Here is a 27,797-nt window from a genome sequence, read left to right as displayed (position 1 = left end):
GCTTCAAAAAAATCCATGGCAAAACATAAATGAACAAAATAAAAGGTATTTAATTCAGTTTAATTTTAAGCACCAAATCATAACAAAATAATGAGAATCAAAATCGGGTTTTTCTTGCCAAGCAGGTTTACACATACAATGGATTTGCTGCGGTGTGTTTGTGCAACTATAAATATATAAATATGAAACACAAAATTAAATATATATTTATAAAAAAAATACTATAAGCGAATGAAAGCTTTTGCCACCACTTCCTGGCTAAGAGCGCCTCCTGGTGGTTCCGCTCCAACCCACAGCTGGGCGGAAGTGGGCGGGGCCGGCGGCTCCTCCGGCCCCTCCCCCGCGTAGTGAGGGCCCTGACGTCGCCATTGGAGGGTAGCAACAGTTGCCTCGAGACCCCGCCGCGCCATAGTGACTGTAGCCGTGGAGACAGTTACTTGCCAACGGGCGCAACACTCAGCAACAGCGGCCGCAGCATCTGGAAGTCAGCGAGCGAGTGGAGGAGAAAGAGCCGAGCGGAAGTTTTTCCTCAACACGAAGGTGAATATTTTTCTTTGCACCGTCCGCAGCCGGAGTTGGTCTCAGTCCGCGCGGGGCGGGGGGAGAGGGAGCGCGAGCCCCGGGAGCCCGTGTCGCTAACAGCCGTGGTTCTTCTCCACAACACAACTTTCCCCCCTTGTTTGTAGCGTCCGCCCCAAGTTGACAACGCTCCGCTCTTCGTTAATTCACGTTCACCTGCCGCGGCTCTGATCTGTTTCACTTGTGCCGCTTTGCTTTCTGCTTCACTTTGCTCCTCCGTGCGAAACAGCGACCGATGCGTCCCTTTCCTGCACTTGCTGCCCGTGTTGCGAGGCGTCGAGACCGGGGACGCACCTCCGGCTCGGTCCCAGCAGCTGAGGTGGACGCTCCAAGGCTAGCGAGCGAGCTACGGCTAATGCTAACCGAGAACTCCCGTTAGAGACCGAGCGTGAGTTCGGTTCGCAGAGTTTGTTGGTGTTGTTGTTGTCGTCGTTGGCGGCAGCTCGGTGTTGTCGGTGTGTGACCGGACAAACTTCGCCTTCTTCCCCGGTCGTCTCTGTCTCGGGGAACCGCACATTGGAGCAGGTGGTAAATGGAGGCTAGCTGGTGTTAGCAGCGGTGGTTGTGGGGCTCAAAAACGGCAACAAACGTCCGCTGCAGGCAGGAGTGATACTCGGGGAGGACAACTTCACTTTCAGCTCGGTTGTGGCGGTTTACACTTTTACACCTTGTTCGTGAAAGGAGTGAAAGGATTGGAAAAATGTTGCACAGCCCGAAATCGAACCTGTGAACTTGCGTTACGACACCAACGTTATCAAACCCGACGCCTCTCCCCCAGAAGTGTGTTGATCTGTCAAAACGAGCTCCACCTCTGTTAATCCCATTTTACAACGTGGGCCGTCTGATTTTTAACACACGAGGCACTTTGCAAAGTGAAGAAGTTCTTTAATATTAAACAATAACTTTAATAACTTGGTCTGCTGCAGCTAGGTGGTGCTGTGCTGGTTCTTTTAATACTTTGCTTTTACAGTCTTGGATGAGAGATGAAGTGTTTTTAAAGTGCTGTTTTCATACGAGCTGTAAAAGCAGGAATCAGATAACACACACACAGTGCTGCACGTCACACAAAGCTCAGGGAATTCATTAGTCTGGTTTCATCACAAGTCATTTAGCTCCTCCCAAGTTGACCTGAAGCTCTACCTGTTGAAAGCGAATTGTTTGCAAGCAGCAGGTCTCCTTGGGCTTTTTATCTGTTTCACCTCTGCAGAGTTTAATGCTCTTATCAATCTGCGCCACATCTATAGGGAGAAACCAAGGGAAAGTAAACCCCCCACTCCACCCTGCCATGATTTTAGGTTCCCGCTTACATTGGTTTTACAGTGTGGCTTTGGCTGCTCTCCATCTCTTTGCATACTTTTCCCCCTTCTCTCTCTCCTCCACACCCCCACGAGATGCATTAATTCTAATGAAGTATCTTTTCGGAGACAGCTGTCAGGTGCTCGGTCATTTGAGATGTTCACTGTTGAAGCATCAGGAAGAATCTCTGCAGCATGAAAAATCGTCTAATTAATGCCCCTCTCGTCTCGCTACTAATGAATTGAGCTGTAAACTTTCAAATGTGTATTTACATTTGAAAGTATTCATCTTCATAAGGAATAGAGCTTAAATGACTCATTTAAGGAGTTGTGTTATTGATGCAGCCCAATATCTATTTCCTCTTTAAGGGAAAAAGGGTCAAAAAGTAGGTCTGAGTGTGATATTATTAATTAATATGTAGGCGGTGTTATATGTTAAAGGTCAATGTTCATGAATGTTTACTTCCCCCGTGGTTTTTACTCCTCTGTGGCCTTGTGCATTGAGAGAAAACCTGACTTGCTTTGAAGTGTCAGAGACCGAGAAACTTGACTGCGATTGGTCGGACATCTCTCCGCAGCTACAAAGAAAAAATAAAGAGATGACTGGGCCGAAAAATCTTGTGTGTAACCCCCAGCAACCCCACCCCCCAATTTGAGCATGACACTGTTATGTTTACATGGCAACTTGATATACAAATACGCCCAAGTCATGGAAAGAAAAAGGGATGGAGTGAGCCAGGGGGGCAAAATGTTATTCTTTTTAAAAGTCAGTGTTTTTAATCAGGTTATTTTCATCTCCCTCTTTGTGGTAAGAGTGCATAGCTTTGGCTTGAGGAGGCAGGTCAGAAAGGAAAAGGTGCACAGAGAAGGAGACTTACAGTGCAAAGCAACTGGTGGTTGGAGGGTTATTAATACATTTCTTACTGGCTTGCATGGTAGAGAAAATTATTAGGTGTAACGTCCGTCTAAAAAATTGAGGTCAGATTATTATTTAGCACTTCAGGTGACTTTTTATGTGTCTGTATCCACAATTTCAGTGACCATGCTGATTTTTTTTTATTGGCATGGCCTGCAGCCTCCGGTTGTGGTCATACTTTGGTCCTTTTCAGCAAAGACTGGCCTGTGATTAACAGATGAATATGCTCCTTTCTGAAGCATAACCTCCTCTAGCTTTATTTTATGCGATCTCTGGAAGTGTCTGCATGCTTGTATATACCGTCCACTCTTATGCGTGTGCCATTTTGAGTGTTAAATAGACCTGTGTGTGTGGTACAGTTCAGCTACCAATAGGACAGCTGCAGTGGTCTCTTGGGCAGTGGGTGATCTGACACAGCTTTTGGTCACATGTCCTGTGTGTGTGTGTGTGTGTGTGTGTGTGTGTGTGTGTGTGTGTGTGTGTGTGTGTGTGTGTGTGTGTGTGTGTGTGTGTGTGTGTGTGTGTGTGTGCGTGTGCGCATACACGAGTGTGCTCGGCGAATGGGCTCACGTATGTGTGTTTGCTCACTCATGCTGTATTTAGCTTATCTTGATGAGGCCGACTGCTGCCCCGGGGAGAAGTGCTCAATCCAATAGCCGGCAACAGATATAGACATGGACCCAGTCACTGCCATCACCTTTTGTCTCTGCTGTTTACAGTTGATCATATTCTTAGAGTTGCATATGCCTCCTGCTGTGCTTGGATTTTTGTGCTAATGTCACTGTCTGATATTAACACAATTTTAATGGGTTATCCCCCAACTCCAGTCAAAAGCGTGTCAGGAAATCACAGAGCAAAGCAGAACTGAGAGAACGCCTTGTGGGGCTTGTTAAGTGGAATTTAATAGTGCCTTTTGTACATGTGAAATGTGTCAAGTTTCGCAATCTTCATATTTAATTTATTTGGTAATAGCTTTTCTTCTTAAGTGGCCTGCTGTAATAGTTTTGTAAGAATCTGCTGAAAGGAAAACAGTTTAAGTGTCCTCGTGACTCTCACATCAAGTCTTCCAGCTCCAAACATTTTGGAAATCATTGTAGGCTTATGCTGCTAGGATACAAAGAAACAAATCTTGTCACACACCAAAAAAATGTGGCCACTGATTGGCCCTTGCACGATGGCAACAAGTTGAAACTCGTGAAATGAAATGTTTTTCTGTCTGTCTCTGCTGTCTGTGCGTGTGTCATCAGGAGCATTCTTAGCATTCCACCTGTTTGTATCATAGCTACACAACTGCTAATTAAATTTCCTGCCACAAACAGCAGACAAGGCAGTGACATTTGCATTACAATGTCAGACCCCCCCCTCCCTCACTATTTAAGGCAGGGATAGTAGCAGCCCCCCCCATCCTCTCCCTTAGTTTTCCCTTCTTTTGAATAGATAGCTATGAGGTGTTTGTTTGACTTAAAAGAAGAGATCTGTCAGTGTAAACCTGCTGCAAAGTAATTACCAGAACCAAGACAAAGTAATTTAAAAGTAGCTTTGTAATGAATAATTATTTTCATATCAGCATTGTCCAGTCAGCCATTAGTGACTGATCAATGTTGTAAACTGTAGCCTGGGTAGTAGATCTGGCAGCAAACCGCCTCCTCCTCAGACCTGGTATTGACGTCCATCTTGCGCGATCCTATCAGCACTTGCATGTGCAGGTGTGAACGCACCCAAAACATATGGAGGACCCATTTGAGGTCCGAACACTCGGAGTGTAATCTGAGGTGGTCTGGGACGCATGTGGCCACATTCCGCGGTGGTCCTTCAATGTGGCCCAGGATGGCCACCTACTCAGCTGACATCCTCTGACCTGCTACAGTTTCATAATGAAGGGGAAATATTTTTGACACATGTTTTCCATACATTGATTTATTTATGGCCACTGCCTCAATATATACACCGATTGCCACCCACACACATTGACAACTAACTCATCTGACTTGCTATAATAACATAATTTGTTATTTTGCAAACACAAATCATTTGCATAGAACAGGGAAGTGAGATCCGATCACAGGTGATCAATCATGACACACATGGAGACGCATTCTAATGCCAGGTTTGAACTGATCAGCTCTAGAGACAAATGTTAATACCATGTATGAACAGGGCCTTAGATTCTCAGGTAATTAGATGGTTAATGCTCTGCAATGACTGTGTATAATCTTAGATTATGTAAGACATCGTTTTTAATACTAAAAGCACATCCCTGGATCTGACTTCTGGCTACAGAAAAGATGATTTAAAATCCAGACCCTGTCTTGGTAATGTTTTTACACAGGAATCACTGGTCCAGCACCCAACCCACATGTTAAACTGGTGTGCCATGGATGAAGTTTGCCTGCAAATTGGATCAGACACTGCTCAGCTTCTCAATGCACTAGATGTAGTTTGCAGGCTGTCGACTAAAACGATGCCTGAGCATAAATATTGACTGTAATGTGCTTTGTTAATTGTGTATTACCTATGCATGTACATTTCTTAGTGTTAAAACAACTGTTTGTAATGACACTGATATGTGGAAGCTGTAGTCAGCAAGTTCCATTTATCCATGATTGTGGGTTAAAGCAAGGAAGCCCTGATGTCTCCCCAGCAACCTTCTCCTGCCCCTCCTGCAGTTTCCTGGGGTGTTCTGAGGTCAGAGGAGATATATAATCCCTCCAGTCTGTTATAGGCCTGCAGGGTCTCAAAAACACTGTATACTTTATATTTATTGTCAATGGCAGATTGAACGTATGTTAAATGTCTTTTGTCTTGCACAGGTTGTGTGTGTAAGAGACATTAAGTACTTAAATCAGAGATCAGGCAAGTGTTCATTGGACACCTGGATCTGTCGTGAGATTTAAAGCATTAACCGATGACTCGTTGTTTGTGTCAAGTGGTTCCTGAGAAAACATACTGTACAGTGTGATGATGACTTTCAGTGTCATATCTGTGTGGAATGAACGCCCACCGAGAAGGCAGACTCCTCCGGGGCAACGCGGCGCTTATCTCAGATTCATCGGTCAAGATCAAGGCAGCTCGTGCTCTGCCAGCCTCTGAGGTCGTCCTCGCAGAATGTGGCTCCTGGGAAATAAAACTCCACAGGTTGGAAACACACCTGTTGAAGAGAGAAAGCAAAGGCAGATAAATATAACATTAGTGTGAAATTTATTTTGCGTCTGGAGTGAGTGTAATTCCACAGAAAAGGAATCAAGTCTGGGCTTGACTGAAGCATGAGGATACTGTACATAGCTGCTCCAAGTTGTCAGTCTTATTGGTTCATTTTGATTTAATGCGTTCATGCTGTGAGGAGGCAGCAACATTACCTCAAGCAAGCAGGTCATAATTTAAGTTTTAGTTTGTCTGATACATAACCTGTTGACAGGTTTCATTGAATGTTTGAGTCACTCTTAAAAACACTTTTATATCACGACTCTTCTTATAGTCTTAAGGATAATATTTTGTTTTGGCAAATGTTTGTTTGTCCAGCTATTTTAAATATTCATTTTACTGAGTAATTTATTAAAAAAGACTTTGTAATTACTGAAGTATAAACTTTATTATTATTATTATTATTATTATTAATAGAATAACAAAGCATCATGCAGCCCGGCAGGGGTATGTGCTCTGTGGATAGTTTTTGGTTTTGCTCGTAAGTTTGGTGATGTAATAGTTTTAATAGGGGCCCATATTATGTGCTTCAGATCTATTTTATATGCTCCACATGTGCAGACATGATTGTAAAGAATTATTGCACAATCTTATTGTTACACACATTAATATTATGTTGGGAAATAATACAGAGGCTGTGTAAGGACTGCATCTCCACCGTGTCCTTAAGCAGGCAGGTGACTCAAGTGAAGGTTCTCCTTTATGTCATCAGTTCGGCAGCCTTGAAACACATTAGATAAATACTCACGGCAGAGAGACGCCCACATGTATGAGTACAGACTGATTACCTTCCCAGTTCTGACCACCTCCGTTTGTCCTCTCTGTGTTTTCCACTTTAACTTCGCAACATGTGCAGTTTCAGACCCTCATCCTTCATCTCTTTAGATGTTAAATGTTAAGGATGGATGAGGGTTGGGAGGAGGGCTAGTGGAAATCTGGAAAGGGTTCGAAGAGGTAGGACATTGGGGGGGGGGAGGAAGTTGCGAGTGCAGAGCATGGGCGAACACACAATCTCCATGGCAACGGTTTGATCTTTCTCTCTGAGGCTGTCAGGCCTGCAGTGCACATGGTGACGGAGTGGACAGGTTGTGCTGATGACCAGAGGTGGGGAGGTGAGCTGTGGGGGGGATGGGGGTGCTTGGATCAGAGACGGTGGTCGGTGCCTCCAATTTCTGCCCCCTCTCTCCCCCCCTCCTCTCTCTTACTCTGCCATCTGCAGACCCCAAGAGCTGCTTTGATTGGATTAGCCATGAATTAATGAGACAGGCTGGAAGAACAGCCTCTGTTGTGGAAATCTCTTATCATATCTTAATCCACTCTTTGTGTGAGCGCGTGTGCCTGTGTGATCTTATAGGTTCTTTAAATGAAATCAAAGAAAAGCAAGTTGTTTTTTTCAAAACCCCAAACGGCAATTAATTATTTTTGTGTCAAACTATAATGGACTTAATTAATTCTCAAATTAGGAAACACATGTTAAAGCCTCATCATGGACCTGTTGCTTTAGTTGGTGGATACATAAAAGGTGTCACAGGAAAACTGCATAGTATTAAAAAAAAGTCCCTCTTTCACCATCTCATCTGCCCAGGAAACTTTGGAAAGACTCTGCTTGGGTTGGAAAGTGTTGTTTTTGGGTGGCATGAGTATAAAGCAGCCCTGAAGAATAGATTGTTGTCTCCCTGATGACTTAAACATTCCTCCCTCTGTTGACCACCAAGTAGTTACAAAAACAGAGCACTTCATCCTGTCCCTTTAGGTTATAACCAGTGTCAAGTCTGTACATTTTTCTATAACTGCAGCACAGGAATAACTCTGCCTCCGTGTCTCCTGGTGTCTGAAATTAATAGCTTACATAGTATTTATTGTTGTAAGTTTCTACTTAGCGTGAGATAGAGGGATCAGGTGGGGGATGGCATTGTTTGGTTTGGGAAGTATTCTGTTGGTTGCCTAGCAACAGGCTCCTGGAAACGGGAGTGGACGGTGTTGCCACTAGCAACCGTTGTTGCTCTGCAAACAATGTGGGCCAGTGCAAACACGAGCCAAGACTGTGGGCTCCTGCTTTTAATTGAACATCTGTATGTGTTTTTCTCTGATTGAGCCGTGTTTAAGTTAGAGCTGTCAGTGACAGATGTTCAAATCTTGTCCGCACTATTAACATTAAAGACTGTAGCATTAATGACACTTTGTAAGGCTTTGGGGTTTCTTTTAAAAGTGTCTTTTATTGTTTCTGTGTAGCTTTTAAAACTCAGGTAACTCTTGAAAGGAGGGACTGTTTTTGTAATGTTGTTAAGAGCTCATCTGGGATCTGTCTGACTGAAACCAGGCTCAGACCTGACATGGAAAGGGACTTTCACGTATGAAGTTGTCTCTGGGTTTAAGGCAGAAAGGTTTGGCGCTAAACAGCAGCCCATCTGGAGCAGCTTTTTTTGCAGCAGAGTGCCGTATCTCCTGCTGTGGTCTTACCTTTTGTGTTTTTCAGAGCCGCTGGTTCGGAATTTCTGCGTCTTTTAACCTTCCTTGACCATGTAAGCAGAAAGACTCCTCTCTGCCTGCAGTCGCCCTCGTTCTCTGCTTCCAGTGCAATGATTTGACACACTTCACCCAGTGCTAAAGCCAGTGCCATAATTGAACTTTAATGGATGAAAACGTGAAGGTCAGGGCTCTGCTTCTTGATCCCTCTGCATCGTGCCATGCCACCCACTGTTTAATGGCCACAGAGAAGACCTCAGGCCAGTGTCACTTCCTCTGGTGAAAATGACAAGTCTAAAGATAAATGATGGAAATCTTGCGGGTATATTTATAACTCATCTGACACCCCTTGAACAAATTCCTTGCTTTACAAATATGCTTGATGATTGCAGCAGCTTTTAGATGGCACGGTCCTTGTTAACATCTTTCTGATAATAGACTTTTGGCACTAAAATAACATACAAGAAAGACATGTGAAGAAAAATAGTAATGCAATATGAGAGCTTTCACATGTTAGTGCTAATTGTGCCCTGAACAAATACACAGCAGATGGGCTGCTCAGGGAGTCGCTCATTACAGCATTGTGTGTGTGTGTGTGTTTGAAGATTGACAAATATCAGGAATTTCATCATAGGCCTTCTCCACACCTCACAGTGATGCAGGCTGAGTAGTTTCTGCCTGTGGCAAAATCACTGTGCATGGAAAATGCCAGTGTAGGCACACCCAGATCCGTTGTTATTTTCCTGTCAAAGGTGCTCTCTGATTCTTATTTAGGCTTCCAGTAGTTCCTCCGAACTCTGGATTTGCCCCAAAACTACTGCTGATATCATAAACTTCACACAGTTGACAGTTAAACTCATCTTTTAAATTGCATGTTGGATATGAAAAGATTCAGGTAGTGTCTCTTTCAGCAAGGTCAGTCTGCTTGAGGTCTGATTCATTTCTTTCAGATCACAAGTGTTCTCTTTGGTTCTTTTCACGGCCGGGTTTGTATTTCTCTGTATTTTGTGTTTAGATCATCTCACCATAGAGAGCTGCAATGGGAAGACTGATTCTATAATTAACGTTTGATTCAGAGATGAGGAGTGAAAGTTGCCAGAGTCCTCCCGAGAGTCAACAAGTAGTCGTGCGATGCATCCGGAAAAACTAAACTAAATAAATTGCGCCCTCACAGTTTCCTATTGCCTGTGGGAACATTTTAGTTTTGGATGCTAGGGATTTTGTGGATTTGTGGATTTTGTGTTTGAGTCTGTGATACTTTCATTATGTTGTATTGAGTGGCAGCATTTTAGGTGTATAATTCAGTGGTGTTATCCTATATGATCATACTGTGAAAATGTTTCACAAAAGCGGATGTGACTCCTAGCTTGGTGTGAGCATGACGTTTTGGTTGGAACGGTGGTTTGGTTGAATTTATTTCCCCTTCTCTGCCATCACCAGCAAAGTTCCCTTGATTCTGACTCATTTTGTCCTTGTTTTTGTTCCTTTTTAAAGCAGTTTTTTTTCTGCTCTTCTGTGGGTCACATATTAGATTCTTTTCGCATTAATGTTCCCTCTGTCCGAGTTCAATTTATTGCTTGGTATAGAAGAGCCTTTGGGAGCAGTGGTTTGAGGAAGTGGATCTCCTTGATCATGCCAATGTGGAAGAATGAGAAAAATCACATGTCTAATCGGTTTAATCGTGCAGCACCATCAGGAAGTTTGGGTCAGACTAGACATGTGTAGCTGCACCTGTTGCAGTTAGTCTGCAGATTACTGCAGCCTGTTCGCAGGTCTCCTCCACTAAAATATAATAACACCGTAGTGCATGTCGTGTGTTATGACTAGCATAATGAAGTGTGTCTCGAGCAGGTTGTGTCATGCAGTGAATGTTCCCAGTGAACACCTCTCCTGTCTGCAGACTGACTTTTCAGACTGCTGCTCCGTGCGTTTCTGCCTGAAACCAAAGACTGCTCATCAATTCAGCCCACCCCCCAACCGTGCTGTATCTCCCTCTCCCTTATTCTAATCCTCCTCCCCCTCTCCTCTTTGCGGTCGCACTCGAAAGTTCCTGCGCAAGAGCTTTATAAAGAGGGTGGGGGAGGAGCGAAATGAAGGGGGGACAGAGACGGGGGTTGAGTTGGGGGTGGTCGTCATGGATTCCTCACCATGGCAACCGACAAACGTTTACAAAGCATTGAGGAATTTCCTCATATCAGCTGGATTATTGGAGCCCTCGGAGAATGGCCCTCGTTAGAAACAAACGCTGGATATCAACAGGACCCTGGCAGAGGCTGGAGCCCCACTGCCATTTTCATCTTCTCTCCCTTCGTTTTTTTTTCTTTTTTGAGAGAGTGGACAAGTTGTTTTTTATCTGCTTACTCCCCCTTGCTCTATTCTTCTCGTGTCCCTGCCTTACTCCCGCTCATTCCCCCTCTGTCCTTTTTTTTTATTTTAAAGAGAGCCTTTGTATTACTCCATTTTTAGCTCCCCTTTGCTATGCTGTGCACAGTCACCCAGTGGAAAGACCAGTGGCAGCAGTGGGTTAGGTCCCCAGGAAGCACTTGAGTCCTGTTGGTAACTTGAACTCCTGTACTGTAACTTTGTAACCTGGGTCCGTTCTGTCAGCAGCACAGAGAGACTGTGTAATACTGTTGTGCTGCTTATTTAGCCATTGATTAAGGCCAAAGGTGGGCAGCCTCTGGGGCTCCGAGCTTTAGTGACTCAGCTTGACTTGGCAAAGCCAGAGACCCCCTGGGGCCTAATGAATGCTCTAGTGGCTCCAAGAAAGAAGGGGTAAGGTGGAAGCACATTTACTTTTTTTATGGCTGTCCATGTGTATAGGCTTTAAAGTCTCTTATTCTTTCCTTTTAGTTTTAATTGTTACCTGTAAGAGTATTTCTTCAGTCTGGTATAAATTTCTTGTCTTTCTCCCTTGCTACCCAGCATGCAGAGCTCCGAGGGAGGGTCAGACACCACGACCAGCGTGGCAGCGCTGCGCACGTCGTCATCAGCCCAGGCTCCTGTGGTACAGCCTGTCCCGGCCTCACAGCAGGTAGGACACTACCTCTGACAGGACGAATGGGGAAAGTCTGTGATGACAAAACTGTTCCATTCTATTTTTTCCCCCAAATGTTACGTTTAAAAGAATAGTTATTTTGGAAACCAAACCAGGACCTGCTTGCTGTGTTAGTGCTTTGCCTGTGGTGCCTGAAATGATCAAATAATTGCGATAATATCTTGACAACAGAATCTCTCCTGGATACACTTATGGCTTAATGTTTAATTCACCTCCTGCAATGAATAAAACATTTTAAAATGGTGGTTTCAATAAGTCACTTATCAAAAATAAAGCTGCCTCCACTTTGCCATCAGTTGCATCATGGTCTATTTGAGGCTACAGAAAAAGTTCAAAATTGTTAATAAACCATATAAAACACAGTCTGACACTGAGTGTTGTAGTTAGACATATTAGCTTCCATTTATTTATGCCGTAATAATCATTCATCTCTCAGCACTTACCAAAATAAGTCTTTAGGGGGAGCGTTTGTTGACATGTTTGTGGATGTTGTGTTGACTTCATGTTTACAGTGACGTGTGTGTGATTGTACATACATACCTATGTAATTGAGCTGTCTTGTATCCACACAGAGGGTGCTGGTTCAAGCCACAGGCTCAGCTCAGAAGGGAGGACAAGTACAGCAGCTTTCAGTACCCAGGGTTCAACAGGTCCCTCAGCAGGTACACAGTACTGTACATACATATACAGTGCTGTGAACGTATCTGTGCATCCCTTGATTTTTTTAACAATAAAAAACAAACATTATTTTGACTTTCGTGACCAATAAAGTAAAAGATGATCAAATTAATTTTAGTGATATGAAATAAAACTAAATTCTACCCTATGTATAGCCACCAGGTTATATTTGTGTCACTTCCAAACATTTGATCATCTCTTTGTGTCTCGTTGGTTATATAGTAAACAAACTAAACAGTAACCAAACCATGTTTGTCTTAAACGTGTGATAAAGATCCCAAACATGGCTGCACATCTGCTCATCCAGAGGTGAAATGCTTCTCCTGCTTGCTCTGCCCCCTCACTGTTTGTCTTTTCTCTGGCTGAGCCTGGCCCACTGCTTGCATACATGAATAACATAATAATACATATCATGTCTTTTTATGATGATGTGTATGTCAGAAAGTCTTCTCTGAGTCTCGGGGCATAATGGGACCTTGCTGTGAAGCCCTGCAATGTTCCTGGGGGCTTGAACCAAATCCCAGGACAAAATCTGTGTCATGTCTAACATCTAATGGTGAAAACTACTGTCTACTATTAGCTGGTCTTAGGTGTCAGTCTTTATTTTCTGTATAATACCTAATGATCAGCAAATAGCAGATGGACAGTGCATTACCTGCCTTTTCCTTTTCCCCCCTCACTATATCTTCCATTTCCAGTTGTGATGTTTGTCAGATCAAGCTTGTTTTTTATCAAACCTCATATATGTCTCAATCAATTCAGTACAACTTGATCTGCTGTCAATATAAGGTGTTTATTATGTACTAATATGGTACAGAAAAGCTACACCAAATGCCCGGGTAGGTCTAAATACCATAGTGTTGACACTTCATATACACACCTACACAATATATTTAAATTTGCAGTGTTCAGATATTTAGCTCAGTTTATCCTCACTGACATTTTTATGTCTCAACAGTCAAATAAAGTGAGATATGTCTTTATTCTCAGGTCTGTTACCTGTGAGCTCCGCTTCTTTAATACTCTTGTTGTTTCTCTGTAGGTGCAGCAGGTGCAACATGTTTACCCGTCCCAGGTTCAATATGTAGGAGAAAGTGGAGACACTGTTTACACCAATGGAACCATGTAAGTGATGTTTCAACACGGCAAAGCAATGATGCATGAAACAAAGTGCAACATGAGCCAGTAAACAAATTTTTGAATTTCAATTCATATTAAAGTGTTACACAGCACTTTGCATAATATTTAGTCATCGCTGCATGTTAATCACAACAATCCTCTCCCTAGCCGAACGGCCTACTCCTACAACCCCGACGCCCAGCTCTACGGGCAGAGCAGCGGGGGAACCTATTTTGATTCGCAGGCCGGCGGAGCTCACGTCACCACGGTGGTCTCCTCCGCCAGCAGTGGGGTGCCCTCTCATGGCATGGTGGGCATCGCCATGGATGTGGGCAGCAGCCACATCATCTCCAGTGGCAGCACCTACCTGATCCATGGAGGAAGCATGGAGGGAAGCCGCAACCACATTTCACACTCGTCACGCTCCTCCTCAGCTATGGTGAGTAACACTCACACAGTGGAACTCAAAAGCATATTTTACATTAGAAAAACATCAATGACCAAAAACCCTGCAAGTCAGAGGTTTACACCCAACCAACACAGAATGATTGAAATTATAGTTTTGTTCCCTCAACTAGTGGAGATCCTCACTACCATACTGTATGATGTCATCAGATGCATGCTGGTGCTAACTGTCACCATTGCCGAGGCTTTGTCCAGACTGGGCAGGCTCCCAGACCAAGCCTGAAAGGCAGGGAGAGAGACGCGGGGTTTACGGCAACCTGAGTCGGGGCCTCCTGGCTCTGCAGTAGCACACAGAGAGCAGAGCAGTACAGGGCAGAGAGCTTGTAGAATCAGGACGCTGGCTTAAATAATTCAGCACTGCCTTGTTTCAGAGGTTTTCACAGGCACTTGAGCGCCCTGCAAAACAAAGCAACCCCTGGGGCTCATTACCATTTGGCCAAGAGCCCTCTGGAGCCTTCTTAAGGCTTGGAATGCCGCCTGCTTCTTTTCCCTTTTTCTTCTATGTCTCCAGTTTGGCTGCAATAGCACATATCTTTTCTTTTTAACTTGATTTTCCTTCTGCAGCTCAACAGAACGTCCCTGGTTTTGTCATTCACTTTGCTTGGCACCAGTAGGACTCCATCATTTTTTGATGTCCAAAGACAGAATAATATGCCAGTGTATTTCTCATTGTGACACTGTTTCACTTGTAGGGGCATTGTTGACCTATTGTCTCTGAGCTTGACGTGACCTGTGCCCCTGTTTGTGGTTCCTATTTGCATACATTAGAGTGTCTGACTGCAACCCTTCACTGAGCAGCTTAACCCCATAAGACCCTTGATTTGCATGCTTTTGTCAGCCAATAATGGATTTGGCTGCAACACTGACTGATTTTTAATGGAAATGCAGAGATCTGGCTGCTCGCTAACAGTCTTATTTCCTTTTGTTATGTTTTTTTTCCTCCATATACCCTGCTTATTTCTGTCCCCTTCTCTTTTTCTGTCCCTCTCACTCTTTTGCCTCCTCTCCCTTCTTTATCCACTATTTTTTTGCATGCTTCTTCTTTCTTTAGCTTGAAATGGCGATTGAAAACCTCCAAAAGTCTGAAGGAATTGCGAGTCACAAAAGCAGCCTGCTCAACAGCCATGTAAGTCAACAAGGAACTTTCTTTGAGAAGGATATGAGAGAAAATGATAAAAAGAGAAAAAGACATCGGAGGCTGAACCTGAAGGCCGTGTGTTCTTCTCCCGTTCTGCTCAGTTGAACACAGTAACCCACTGCTAGCTTTACTTTCTCTGCAACATCACACTGACACAAATGAGCTGAACTTGCATTTGTTTTCCTAAAGAATGCCCCTTGTATCTGTGGATAGCTGATTGATTTGTGTATTTTCACACTTAAATACACCAATACATGCATGCCTGCATATCTTTTTACAGTGTAAGCCCACATTCTGACAGACGTTTGGCCTACGTTTTAAACACAGGGGGCTGCATTGGTGGGGGTATCGGTTCATGTAGCCGCGAGACAGTGAAAAAAGATCCAGGAAATCCAGAAGGGGGAATGAGCTTGCATGCATGCTTGCTTACAATTAGTCAATGCTGCACCCCGGAAGACGATGACACATCAGCGCACTTCTGCTTTTCAAATGAATGGAGATGAGTGGGAAGAACTTGTGTCTGTGTGAATGGGGCCTAACTTTTCTCTTGAGAGGCCGTCACTCAAGTCTAATGACATTCAAATTTGATTCTAATAGTTTTTCTATCCTTCTGCCTTCACTCACATGGGGCAAATTTGTGGTTTAGATGCTTTCCTTAACTTCCAGCTCCTAACCTCAGCCATCACCTCCCAATGTCAACATCATTTGAACAGTATTTGCTTTGAAACTGATTTGTAAATTGGCTATATGAGCTCTTCATGTAAATTGTTTTGATTAGGTTGTGACAGACAGAGCCATGACTGTGTTCTCCTCAGTAACTGACTGTCTTGGAGGTTTGTTTGATAGAGCAAATAGATCTCCAGATGTTTGAGTGTTCACTCAATCAGCCATTCCTTACGTTCACTCACTGCTTCAGTCAAGCCTGAGCTTAGCAGGAGTGTAATGGTTTATCTGGTGTTTCACTTTCTAAAATACGTTTTGTTATTTGTGTGTTTGTGTGCGATCTGCCTTTTGAATTGATGAAGATGCACTGCTCCCTTCCAATAACACCCAGGGGACTTTCACAGAGTTTGTCTGTTTGGCTCACTGATTGTGCGACTGTTGCTTCCTCTGTGTATTTTTAGCTGCAGTGGCTCCTGGACAACTATGAGACAGCAGAGGGAGTCAGTCTGCCCCGGTGCTCCCTGTACAACCACTACCTGCGGCACTGTCAGGAACAGAAACTGGATCCGGTCAACGCGGCCTCCTTCGGCAAACTCATCCGCTCGGTCTTCATGGGCCTGAGGACCCGCCGCCTCGGCACCAGGTACAAACAGGAAGAGGCTGTTGCCAATATTGAAGAGGCTGATAATAGTAATCAAGTTACCATTATAGATGTGATGAGTATGATGATGCTTATAGGCATCGGAGACCTGCTGATGGAAGAGGATAATGATAGTGATTACACTGATGACAAGACTTCTCCTCCTCACTGTTTCTGTTTTTTCTCTCACTCTCTCCTCGGCCAGAGGCAACTCTAAGTATCATTACTATGGCATCAGGGTGAAGCCAGACTCACCGCTCAACCGGCTGCAGGAGGACACCCAGTACATGGCCATGAGGCAGCAGCCTGTCCACCAGAAACAGAGGTCAGAGCTCTCTCCCTGCAATCTAACATTTCTACCTTTCTCAGTCCTACTTTCCATATTCGTGCCTTCTCTCTCCTTTAACAATCAGCTAACTTATGTGCATGTCCTGCTCTCTCCTCTCTCCTCAGGTTTAAACCCCTGCAGAAGGTGGATGGTATGTCTGACAGCCTGTGTGGGAGCTCTCAGAATTGTAGCAGCACTCCAGAGCAGTCGGTGGCTGCTCAGAGCCAACATCACCAGCAGTACATAGGTAAGGGACAAGAGCTGGTTGGCAGCTGCCTCGACTACGTTTCCAGGATGACACAACTGCTTTTAAAATCCACCACCTCTATGTTCGGATTTTCATACTATGGCATTAGATATTTTTCTTCAGTGTCGTCGCAAAGTAGAATCAATATTTTGCACAACTACCATCGCATCTTAGCTTCATTTAGAGCAAACACATGTTACTCATGTTTACATACACTAAGATCTTTTTATACAACTTTTCTATGGTTTCTAAGTAGATTAGCCTGTGTTTTTGTGTATATTTGTGTGTGTTGTGTGTAAACACACACGTCTGTATGAGTGAGTGACACCTGTCTAAATCTTTTGGGTTTATGCAGATACATCCCACACCTTGCCTCAGTTTCCCACCCCTGACTTGGGCACTCAGCCTCTGCCTGAGCGCATCAACTTGAATGATATCAAGAAGCTGCAGACGCTCTACAGAGACCACTGTGAGGTGAGTTAGATCACAGTGTTACTCTTTTGTTTAAACCACTATTGAGATTTAGTAGTTTTGTAGTTCCTCACATTCAAATGTGCAAACAGACCTCAGCACGTCTTCCTGCCCTCGTGCCTGTTGGTCCTGTTCAGCCACTCACAGTCAATGGTGGAGATAATGAAAACATGGCTGCATATATCTGATGCAGGAACCCTGCTGCTGACTGATAGACTTTACCTGCATGACAGGGAGAACTAGAAAGTGCATCCCAATTATGCTCTATTTCGGCATCTGCTCCAAAGATTTGATGGGTTCTTCCTTGGGTCATGACCCACCCTTCCACACAATTTCATGAAAATTATTTCAGTAGTTTCTGCTGACAGGGAGACTGACGGCAATAAAAACCTAATCTCCTGGTTGGAGGTAAACTGAAGAAGACAAGAACACTGAAATATACAATATGGCAATTGTGTGGCATAATTTACCTATTTATGGTTAATGGCCCCTGATATATAAACATATAACCAGCAAATATAGAATATTTCTATTTTGGCATTATATTCTCCTCACGTCACTGTCTGCTTCGGCTCTGTGACGATTGTTCCAGTTGAAGTCACAATGATATGTGACTATTTACTGGAGGAGTATTTAAGTTCAGTAAGTGTAAGTGTGCAAAATCAACTAAAGCTACAAAAATATAACTTAAATTTTGACTGTATGTTATATGATTGTTTTAACTGGGTGAAAATAAGGACATGGGAACAATGAACAATGCTATTTCTGCACTAATTAATTTCTAACGGCTCTGATAATGAATTGTGCTTCGAGATAAACTCTTAATTATCTCATATTGAACGCTTGACCTGCTGATGGATATCTTTCCCATACTGAGTCGCTAGCTGTGAGTTAAATGAGTCAAAATAGTCAGAAGTTTTATATCACCAGCGCAGCGCCCGTCAAGCTGGAGCCTGACCTTCAGTGACATCATCGGAGGGTTGTGTCTTAAACATTGTTACCATGGCAACAGCGAGTGCCGTTTACGGTTAATAAGTGAATGAAGGAATCTCTGTGTGTCTGTGACCATTGTCTCGACAACTGTTCATCAGCAACACACCCGCCAAGTTTGAAGTCCGTCAGTCGGTGGTGGAACAATTTAAAAGGAGAGAAAGAAAGACAGAGATTCATCTTTTTCTAGTTTGATTATTGTCAACAAATCCCATGAGAATAACTAAGCCAACAGCGTATTTATATGATGAATAAGTATTTTTGGTGTATCCAAAGCCTATTAAAGTTTATTCCTCTGTGTCATAAATCTCCCACCGTTGTCCAAAAACCATAATAAAGCCCGTCAGTGAACCACACCATTACTCTGGCAGACGTGTTTCTCCATCACCGTGATCATTGGCAGTGTCTTTTATTATGAGTCAATCCCACATACACCGTCCTGCTGCCATATAAATCCTCACTGAAGCAACAAATGTCCATTAATATGCTGCTCAGAGTAAAAAAGTAATTTTTCTGGGGGAAAAAAGGAAAATTCCTAGATCTCCCCCCTGAACCTTTCACCAGGTGTCGTGTTAATCCGTCCAGTAGATGGTGAGTAACCCTGCTAACTAACAAACAGACACAAAATAACCCCCTCGCTGGAGGTAACTAGCTGTTTTAGAAAATCAAACCCCAGATGTGTGAACCACTTTTTAAAGACTGACAGGTTTCAGAAAAGTAAAAAAAGTATTGAGCAATAAATCAACACCTCCCTGGCTGTGTGGGATTCCTTTACAATAGGAAAAATATAGAATAGCGCCTTAGGGCAGATACACAAGCTGCAACAGGAGTCACAAGGAAAACAAACTGCAGTCAACAACCATCCAAAGAAGATATGAACGTGTGAAGAAAGATCTAAAGAGAATTATTACATAACGACATTTCATAGATTTCATAATCTCTTGGTAGGATAATGAATTTGAGGAGGCAGAAGAACCCCCCCCGACATTACATTTTGGGGGGTTTTACAGGCAGGTGGGGGGGGCTATGAGGTGGTGGTGGCGGTGAAGCTCCGGCTTTATCATATTATCCCTGCCCTCCTCTTGTCCAGCCTCACCACGCTCCCTTTGTTCCAGCCGTCTTTTCATCTCTGTGCTGCTTTCAAGACATGCCAATTAACCTTTCAGCGCGCTGGGTGGACATCTTGGTGTCTTTGTGGTGGCCTCCCCTTGGGCCTTTGTGTTGCCTTGTCTGCGGACAGGCACATGGGCTCCTGTCTTTGTCTGCCGGCGTATTTCTGTCACTCTCACAGCTCCCGTTGCCTCCGCGTGTTTAATGATTATGCATCTCACTTTTTTTGCCTGTTTCTGGGAGCCAGCGGTGACCTGTTAACGCGTTAGCCAGCACTTTCATCGAGGGCGCTCAAAGCTGCAGGCGAAGAAATGATTTCTTTCTTTCTTTACTTTCATGTAGTTATAAGAGTTTCTTTTGATTGAGGCTGTAAATAGATTTGTATCCACTGTTGGGTCAGTATTTATTAAGGTCATAACAACAGTGGAATATTGAATCTGCTGCACAGTTAAGTTATTGTTTAAGCTCAAATAATTAAGTGTTTTATCAAAGTATGAAAGTGATAAATCACACTGTATTTGTCGGTTAAGACTTGGGAATCTCTGCTGCAGGCGCTTGTCTGCAGATGATGGTGCAGTTGAACACGTGTTATTTCTCCCCCACACTTTCTTTCTTTCTTTCTTCCTTTTTTTTTAAAGGCACGCTGTTTTTCCTGCACGATGAAAAACTGTGGGGGTAAAACACTCTTGTTTAGAGGGTATGGGGAATTCTCCTTTTTGTTTTGGAGTTCTGTGTTTGACCTGTTGCTGGGGGCAACCGTAAACAAGGTTGCCATGGCGACAGCTGGAGAGGAAGCAAAAAACATATCATGTGATTGAAGCCTACACTGCTGTTGTAACAGGATCCAGCGGCAAGTGCACGTCCTGCCAGATAGAGAAAGGGGAGAATCTCCGGGCACAGTGTAAATCATGTTCTCATTCTAATACTAACTCTCGGTGTGGAGATAAACTGAGGTGGCAAACACAATGAGTTTGACCTCTGCGTCATGAGGAGTCAGGCTGACGTTTCCTCTGGCCAAGAACTCCCAAACTTCTGCAGCGCTGCTTTCTTGTGTTTTCCTTTCATATCTGCGCGTCGAGTTTTAGGATTTATCTGCTCATACTTTTTAGAAACAGGTGGCGGCTCTTTCTCCAACAATTAAAGCCCTAACTGTGTAATTGTTGAAAAACACTGGCTCGCCTCCGCTTCCTTTGTGCTCTCGCAGTGTACTCTGCTTTTCAAAGGGCCTCATACATATGAAGAGGAAAGAGGAAGTCACGTGGGTTAGATCTGGTCAGCACCTCGCCGCTAAAATGAGGCACATGCATGAGTAAACCTACAAGACTAATCTGCTTTATAAAGACAATCAAGTTTCTTTATGAAAAAAGAAGAGTGAAACCAACTTGTGCAGATCAAATTGCAGCCGAAGCCTAAACGTGGTGTTCAGGAACCTCCTGATGATTAATGTGTGGGGAGCTGTGTTTAAGCTGGCTCATTGTCTAACCAGGAGGGCCCAGAGTGAGCGAGAGGCTGCCTGCAGAAACTTTGTTGTGTGTCTGGTTGCCATGGTTCAGCTCTGTATGTTTTGTCCCCGCCTCCTCCTCCTCACTTCCCCCCCTTCCTCCCTCCCTCCTGCAGGCTACTCTGGACGTGGTGATGAACCTCCAGTTCCACTACATAGAGAAACTCTGGCAGACCTTTTGGTATTCAACACCGCCATCTAGTGACGGAAACACAAGCATCGCCAACAGGTCAGATCAGAAAAGTATATATAAGTAATTCAGTTTAGTTTCGAGGATTGTTTTATTTACAGCTTGTCTCGTTGTTGTCTGTAGTGACGAGGACCCAGAAGGTGTGATCCCCAGGGACAAGCTGGTGTCTCTGTGTAAATATGAACCGATCAGACTATGGATGAGAAGCTGTGATCACATCCTCTACCAGGCTCTCGTGGAGATCCTCATCCCTGACGTCCTGCGTCCTGTTCCCAGTCAGTGCTACTTTTTTATTTTGTTAAGAGACCATGAAATACAGAAAGTGTGGGACTCTGCATTTTCAGCCAATCATTGTTAGTATCAGCCAGCTTTTTATTTGATTGTTTGTTCTCTAAAATATCAGAAAATGGAGAAAAATGTTCAGCACAGTTTCCCATAGTCCCACAGCCAAGTTTTTTAAGTTTTATCCTACAAATAGTCCCAAATCCAAAAACCTTCATTTCACAGAAGACTGAGAAAACAACTTGTTTATTTAAGGCTATTTTTTGTCAATTATCTAAATTATTTCCTGCAGATCAATCAATTGATTTTTTGACTTCTCAGCTCTTTTTTAAAACCATCAACATCATGTGTGTTGTCTTTGGTCCCAACGCTCCTGAAATGAGCTGGAATGAGCTGGATTGAGCTGGAATGATCTCACTCAAAGGAATACAAACTAATGAAGTAACACAGAAACAGCAGAATGTGATTGTCCCTGTATCTTCCTCATTCCGTCTACCTTAAGGTTCAAGAGATTTCAATGTTTATTCTGTGACAGAACTGGAAGCTTTTGAATTTGACTTTTGCTTCAAGCTTAGTGGCGATGCAGTAAATTCAGTTTGTGATCCAGAGCGTTTTGCTTCTTCAGGCACTCTCACTCAGGCCATTCGTAACTTCGCCAAGAGTCTGGAGGGCTGGCTGACCAACGCCATGACCAGCTTCCCTCAGGAGATCATCCGCACCAAGGTAACGGGAACAACTGATCCTCTCTCTGTCTGTTCGATTGTGTTCAACTGAAAAGTTATCAAATGTTTTCAGACTTTTAAATCTATCGCTTATCTTCAGTCTGAGCCTGAGAAACAGGGGAGCCTTGGATATTTGAATTGAAGTGTTCGACTCGATCGATATGTAAACACGAGTGTGCGCTCTGCTCCTCAGGTGGCCGTGGTCAGTGCCTTCGCTCAGACTCTGAGACGTTACACCAGTTTGAACCACTTGGCCCAGGCAGCTCGGGCCGTCCTGCAGAACACCTCCCAGATCAACCAGATGCTGTCCGACCTCAACAGGGTGGACTTCGCTAACGTCCAGGTAAACTTGTCTGTCCCTTCATCTCAGGTCAAATCTTCATGTCTGTCACGTGTTTGTCGACACTCTCACTTTGTGCGGTTCTCTTTCGCTGAACGTGTGCGGTCGTGTTCTGTTGCGTCCCACAGGAGCAGGCGTCGTGGGTGTGTCAGTGTGACGAGAGCGTGGTCCAGCGTCTGGAGCAGGACTTTAAAGTCACCCTGCAGCAGCAGAGCTCCCTGGATCAGTGGGCGACCTGGCTCGACAACGTGGTCTCTCAGGTCCTGAAGCCACACCAGGGCAGCCCGAGCTTCCCCAAAGCTGCTCGGCAGTTCCTGCTCAAGTGGTCTTTCTACAGGTAACGCAAATACTGGATCACATTCTTCAGTTTCCTTCACTGCTCCGATTTTTAGGTAAGCGCTATACGACAGGAGACTCTACGTCTTATCTGTGACTCTCTCTCTCTGTCCGTCCCGTAGCTCCATGGTGATCAGAGACCTTACTCTGCGGAGTGCAGCCAGTTTTGGCTCCTTCCACCTGATCCGTCTCCTGTATGACGAGTACATGTTTTACCTGGTGGAGCATCGAGTGGCTCAGGCCACCGGAGAAACTCCCATCGCTGTTATGGGCGAGGTAAGAGAGGAAGTTTGAAACTGCTCAAAACACTGAAATGAAAAAGACCTTGAAAATGGTTTTGTTGACTCATAATCTCTTTGATTACAGTTCAGTGACCTGAGCTCCATGATGCCTTCACTCCTGGAGAAAGGTAAGCTACTGTTTCACAGTGCTTGTTTTTATGTTAGTGTTTACAATCCATAACTCTTCCCACATTATAAAAACAAGGTTAGCATCGTCACAGCGTTAGTAAAACACAGCTCAGATGAGATAACCAGCAAAGTGTCTATCCCTCAGAATATGTTTTAAAGATTGATCAGAGTTGCTCTTTCACACACAACCAGAAATTACTCATTTTACAGACTTAAATATTGTGGAGAAAAGTTTTGTATTTTGCACATTTGTTCTTTAGTTCCTGTCCCACGTTATCTGGTTTTACAGTGGCCAACGATTTCTCCTGTAACACATCCCTCCCTCCCTTTGCCTCTAGACGCCTCCTTCTCTGACGAGATGAGCGACCTGGGCAGCGATGCCGACACCTCCAGAGGACCCACTGAGCCGGCTGTAAAGAGAGAGAGGATTGACATGAGCCACCCTCTGCAGGAGATGTGAGTCCAGTCCGGACAGGAAGCCACGAGGACCAGCATCACCGGCTCTAAAAGGTGACCCTGAAGGGGCCTTTTGAGGCCTTTAGGGACACAAGTGGCTTTTTTTAGCCGAGCACAACGCGTCCCTCTGCAGTCGGTGTGTGCAGTGTACATAGAGAGTAGCAATGTCAGTCCCCCCCCCTCACTAGTTTGTAAAGTTGGTGATCTTTGTCCCAGGAAGCTCTCGTCTTTTCTTTCCTCACAGGGGCGTTAACACAGGTCGGATTCTGTTTCCTTTTTTTTTTTGTTGTTGTTGCAACTGTGAATGACTTTGTGCAGTACCTTTCTATTGGACGTGTATCTTCGAGTGCTGGTGTGTGGTGTTTATGTGACTCTTTTTTTCTCTCTCTCAAATTTCAAACTAGCTGTGCCATAGTGTCATTTGAGTGCCTTAGATCGCCAACTTTGAAACCACCACTGCAGATGCTGTCCATCTGTCCCTCAGCTGTGCCTCTACCGCAGTATGAATGTATCGTCTCCAAACCTCAGACATTCGAAGCACCTTTAACATTGGTCGGGTGTTGGGCGTGTGCTCCTTGTTGCCTCCGCTGCAGCTCGCGGCAAACACGGAAGAAAACGAGAGAATAAAATCCTGAACATGCAACCTAATGACCCACAGGACCTTTTCCTTCAGTCCATCCCACCAGCTCCGTCTGTCAGGCAGGGAACAGTCTATTACCTGGGCTGTGTACATTGATAGTTTGTTTACCTCAATAGATTTCTATGCTGTGCTCCGTTCGGCTCAGATGACACGAGGCAAGTATTAAAAAAGAAAAAGATGTAGCCACTGTTTGTGTCTCCCATGTAAATAAGTCCTCCCGGAACCTGAAGTCACGATCCAGTGACTGATGTGTGCAGACCTGTGGTGGTTTTACTCCATCGCCACAGAGTTGGGAACAAATCCAGATCAGTAATCTTAACGGAGATGGGATGTTAAACTGGAATCAGGTCGGATTTTCCTGATAACTGGTCGTACATTTCAAAGGGAAGATGAAGCTCTGGGCCTGTAAAACCAAAACCCTGATCCAAGGAAAAGGACGTGGTTGGCATCTGAACCGGCACACGCCCCACCCCCACCCCGATACTTAAACCTCATGCTGTTACTCAGATAAAGTCTTATACTCCGTTTGGATTAGATAGAAGAAAAAAATTCAGTGCGTGATTGGGGGAATTTGTCCATAATGATAAATTATATATAAATATATATATATATCTTTATATCATGTAGAAAGTGTGTGTGCTCTGTGGCCTTCGGTCTTCGCCTAATCTCTCTCCTCAAACTGTACCAGACGTGTAATTGATTAGACTGATGTGTGTGTGCGTGTGTGAAAAATCGGTTTCCAATCTCGATTGTTCAATGTGTGAGATTCGGTTTTTACTTGTGGTGACGTGCACCCGAGTAAACCTGTTAAACTGTCACAAGAGAAATCTCTATTTATATGAAATCTTCTGCTTTGATCCACAGAAGCTTTGTGTTTGGTTGACCACCCCCATCCCCCCTCAGATGATTTTGTCGTAGCGATGAGAAACCTTGAGCTTGACTTTATTGTAACTCGTGCCTCTCGTCACAGTCATTTGCCTTCAAGTGCTTTGGGGATTTAAACAACAAAAAAAAAAAAAGTTATTTCTATGTGTACATTGTAATGTTTTGTAAGGCTGTTTTAGATTTTGGGCGGAGGATTATTTTTTATTGAACTAGATTTGGTTCCTCTCACAAGTATACTGAACCCTTATTTTTGTGTATTTTTAAACCTGTTCTTGACTACACTTTAGCTAGCCCAAGGACGGAGGATGGTCTGTAATAAACTGCATAGTTCAGCTGTATTTTGTACTTGGTCACGATGTGTAATAAATTGGTGTAAACCAAAACCATTGAGCACATTTATTTATTTTTTTAATCAAATGTCAACATCACAAAACTTCTAATCGAAACAAACGGCAGATTCACAAACGGTTCTTTTTGACTCAGGTTTCGATCACAAAGGACTCCATCTCTCCGTATTTACATAATTTTAAAAAATCCTAGTTCCCATGGCAACACAGTAATATGCTTAACTTTATTCACACACTTTGAATTTTTTTTACTGTCCTCTGTAAGTCAAGAAAAGTTGTGACATCTAGTGGAGTTTGCAGTCTCTACCTACAAAGGCACACACAGAACAGGATGTGAGCAGAGGAGCGTCGAGGGAGAGAATAAAGACTTTCCCTCCGGGGAGAGGAAGGAGGAGCGAGTTACAACACACAACTTAAATAAAGGGAAGAAGAGGAAGGAAAGGGAAAAGGCTTGGTCCTAAAGCTGCAGGACACCATCAGAAGTTAAGTGCACATTGTCCTTGAGGCTGAGCCGGAGCCTCCTTATCCCGATTCCTCTCTCACCACCGATCATCTCTCATCGACTCAGACGCAGTTCTCTCATCCGCCAGCGAGGGTGCGTGATTCACAAGGAGCAGCCGGCCATGTACTTCCCTGAGGAAACGATAGAACCAGGAAATGTGTCACCAAGTGGAGGGAGCGAGAGAGAAGAGAAACTTCATCACGTGAATAATCATTTGATAAACGAGGATGCTACTGACACCATTTTAAAAGGAATATTTGACATTTTGTTGAGTTGTTCATTTTCTTCTTCCTGAGAATTAAAACAATGAATCTCTGATAAAAAACAACTACATTTAACATATTATTATTATTATTATGTTATTTATATTGTTATTCGGCTGAACTCGACTTTGACTTTCTGTCAATCCATTAATCGATCACAAATTTTATAATAAGAATAATATAACAACTGAGGAAGAACGAACCCACTTCTACTATCATTTATCATCATTTTAACTGTCAAACCCTTTTTTTAAATGTATATTATAATGTAAAACTCTATATATAGGGGAAGTAAAATAATCTCTCCTTTAAAAAAAACAGTATTTTTCCTGATGTGTCATGAAAGCTCCTCCTCCACTCATCAGATCGTCACCTGTGGCGAATCTCTTCTTGACCAGCGACATGCGGTAGCGGCTGCCCACCAGCTCCACGTCCATGCCCGACAGCGACGCCCCGGAGCCCACAAACTGCACGGCCAGGCTGGGTGGGGGGCCGCGGGGAACCTCCAGGCACTGCCAGCTGGCACACAGGGTCCCTGAGCCTGAGACGAGGCAGACGGACAGAGACACAGAGAGACAGAGACAGAGAGACAGATTGATTCACAGCAGTGACAACACAGTGGATGTTTTCTCTTTCTTTTAACTTTGCACCACAAACTGTTTATAACAATTTATCAAACAGTGAGAGTCTGATGAAAAGGTGAAAAATGAAAAGCTTAAGAACTGGGACGCTGCTGATCTTCCCACTGCTGCTTTCATTAGTTTAAAGCATCAAACCAGTGGAGGAAGATTCGTTTGAAAGTCCTTATACACGACATCTGTGAGTAAATTAACACAAGTTAATGAGTAACACAAACGTTCAGAGTGAAAACCCTCCAGCACGTCTGCTTCTGTTTACAAGACGTCCAGTAAAAAAAGAAGTAATATTTGACTCAAAGCTGTCAGAAGTGATTCATTACAGAAAACTGCACTTGGACACTTGAGTATTGAGGAGAGAGGCGAGCAGGAGAACAGTATTTTGAAAAGGGACAGGGAGGAGTTATGGTGACCTTTTAGTGCTTTTGTCAGCGGCTTATAAACCAGAGACGTGAATGTTTTCAGGCTTTAACTTCCCATCCATCACCGACGCCTGTGAATAGTTTTCCTTTCAGCCCAGGAGCTTCACACCGAGCTAATAATATATCATTAAGTGGAAAATAAAAAACGGAGAAATGTGGGTGTGTGGAACAAAGAAACACAGGTGAGCTCACAGCGGAGTTCATTTGAGGCTTTTCTCTAAATTCGGGGCCATAAAACTCTTCTCTGACATTCCGCCTCTTCTCCGCGCCCCATTTAGTTCCTGAAATACGAGCGACGATCAACTCGACACGTGATAAAAGAGGAATATCTCATGCTCGTCTTTATATCAGTGCTGCATTCAGAGGCTCCTCCACCGGGCGGATGAGAGCAGCTGCCACGTTCCAATGCTAATGCTGCAGTTAAAAAGGTAATGATACGCCTCCAGATTTCAGCTTTTTTAAAAAAAAGAGGATTTCTTTACTCTTAATTACTCGTTTCAAC

General features: G+C 43.9%; 2 protein-coding genes across 6 annotated transcripts in view; one reads left to right on the top strand and one right to left on the bottom strand.

The window, feature by feature from the left end:
• Positions 1–360: 360 nt before the first annotated feature.
• rfx2 (regulatory factor X, 2 (influences HLA class II expression)) lies at positions 361–25,509 on the top strand. Of its 5 annotated transcripts, none has more exons than XM_035176906.2 (18): positions 361–540; positions 11,383–11,491; positions 12,088–12,177; positions 13,236–13,318; positions 13,481–13,751; positions 14,829–14,903; positions 16,040–16,221; positions 16,424–16,543; positions 16,672–16,793; positions 17,149–17,267; positions 20,982–21,094; positions 21,179–21,330; positions 21,963–22,060; positions 22,253–22,402; positions 22,528–22,736; positions 22,858–23,011; positions 23,102–23,144; positions 23,484–25,509. In XM_035176906.2, the coding sequence occupies exons 2-18, from the start codon at positions 11,384–11,386 to the stop codon at positions 23,603–23,605; spliced, it is 2,211 nt and encodes a 736-aa protein (XP_035032797.1). In that variant the 5' UTR covers positions 361–540; position 11,383; the 3' UTR covers positions 23,606–25,509. The 5 variants fall into 5 exon arrangements, with proteins under 5 accessions (XP_035032797.1, XP_035032800.1, XP_035032795.1 ...); XM_035176904.2 differs by lacking the exon at positions 361–540 and adding an exon at positions 10,611–11,232; XM_035176909.2 differs by lacking the exon at positions 12,088–12,177.
• A 1-nt stretch (position 25,510) lies between these two features.
• fcho1 (FCH and mu domain containing endocytic adaptor 1) overlaps positions 25,511–27,797 on the bottom strand; it is a 43,597-nt gene continuing 41,310 nt past the window's right edge. Inside the window, exons 26-27 of the mRNA XM_035176897.2 lie at positions 26,612–26,779; positions 25,511–26,106 (exon numbers count right to left, since the gene is read on the bottom strand). Coding sequence (XP_035032788.1) covers positions 26,078–26,106; positions 26,612–26,779 — 197 coding nt within the window. The 3' untranslated portion in view covers positions 25,511–26,077. The remainder of the gene's footprint in view (positions 26,107–26,611; positions 26,780–27,797) is intronic.

The sequence above is a fragment of the Hippoglossus stenolepis genome, chromosome 14, assembly GCF_022539355.2.
Source record: "Hippoglossus stenolepis isolate QCI-W04-F060 chromosome 14, HSTE1.2, whole genome shotgun sequence".
Taxonomy (NCBI): domain Eukaryota; kingdom Metazoa; phylum Chordata; class Actinopteri; order Pleuronectiformes; family Pleuronectidae; genus Hippoglossus; species Hippoglossus stenolepis.
The sequence above is the reverse complement of the archived record's forward strand: the minus strand, read 5'-3'. Positions and strand labels throughout refer to the sequence as shown.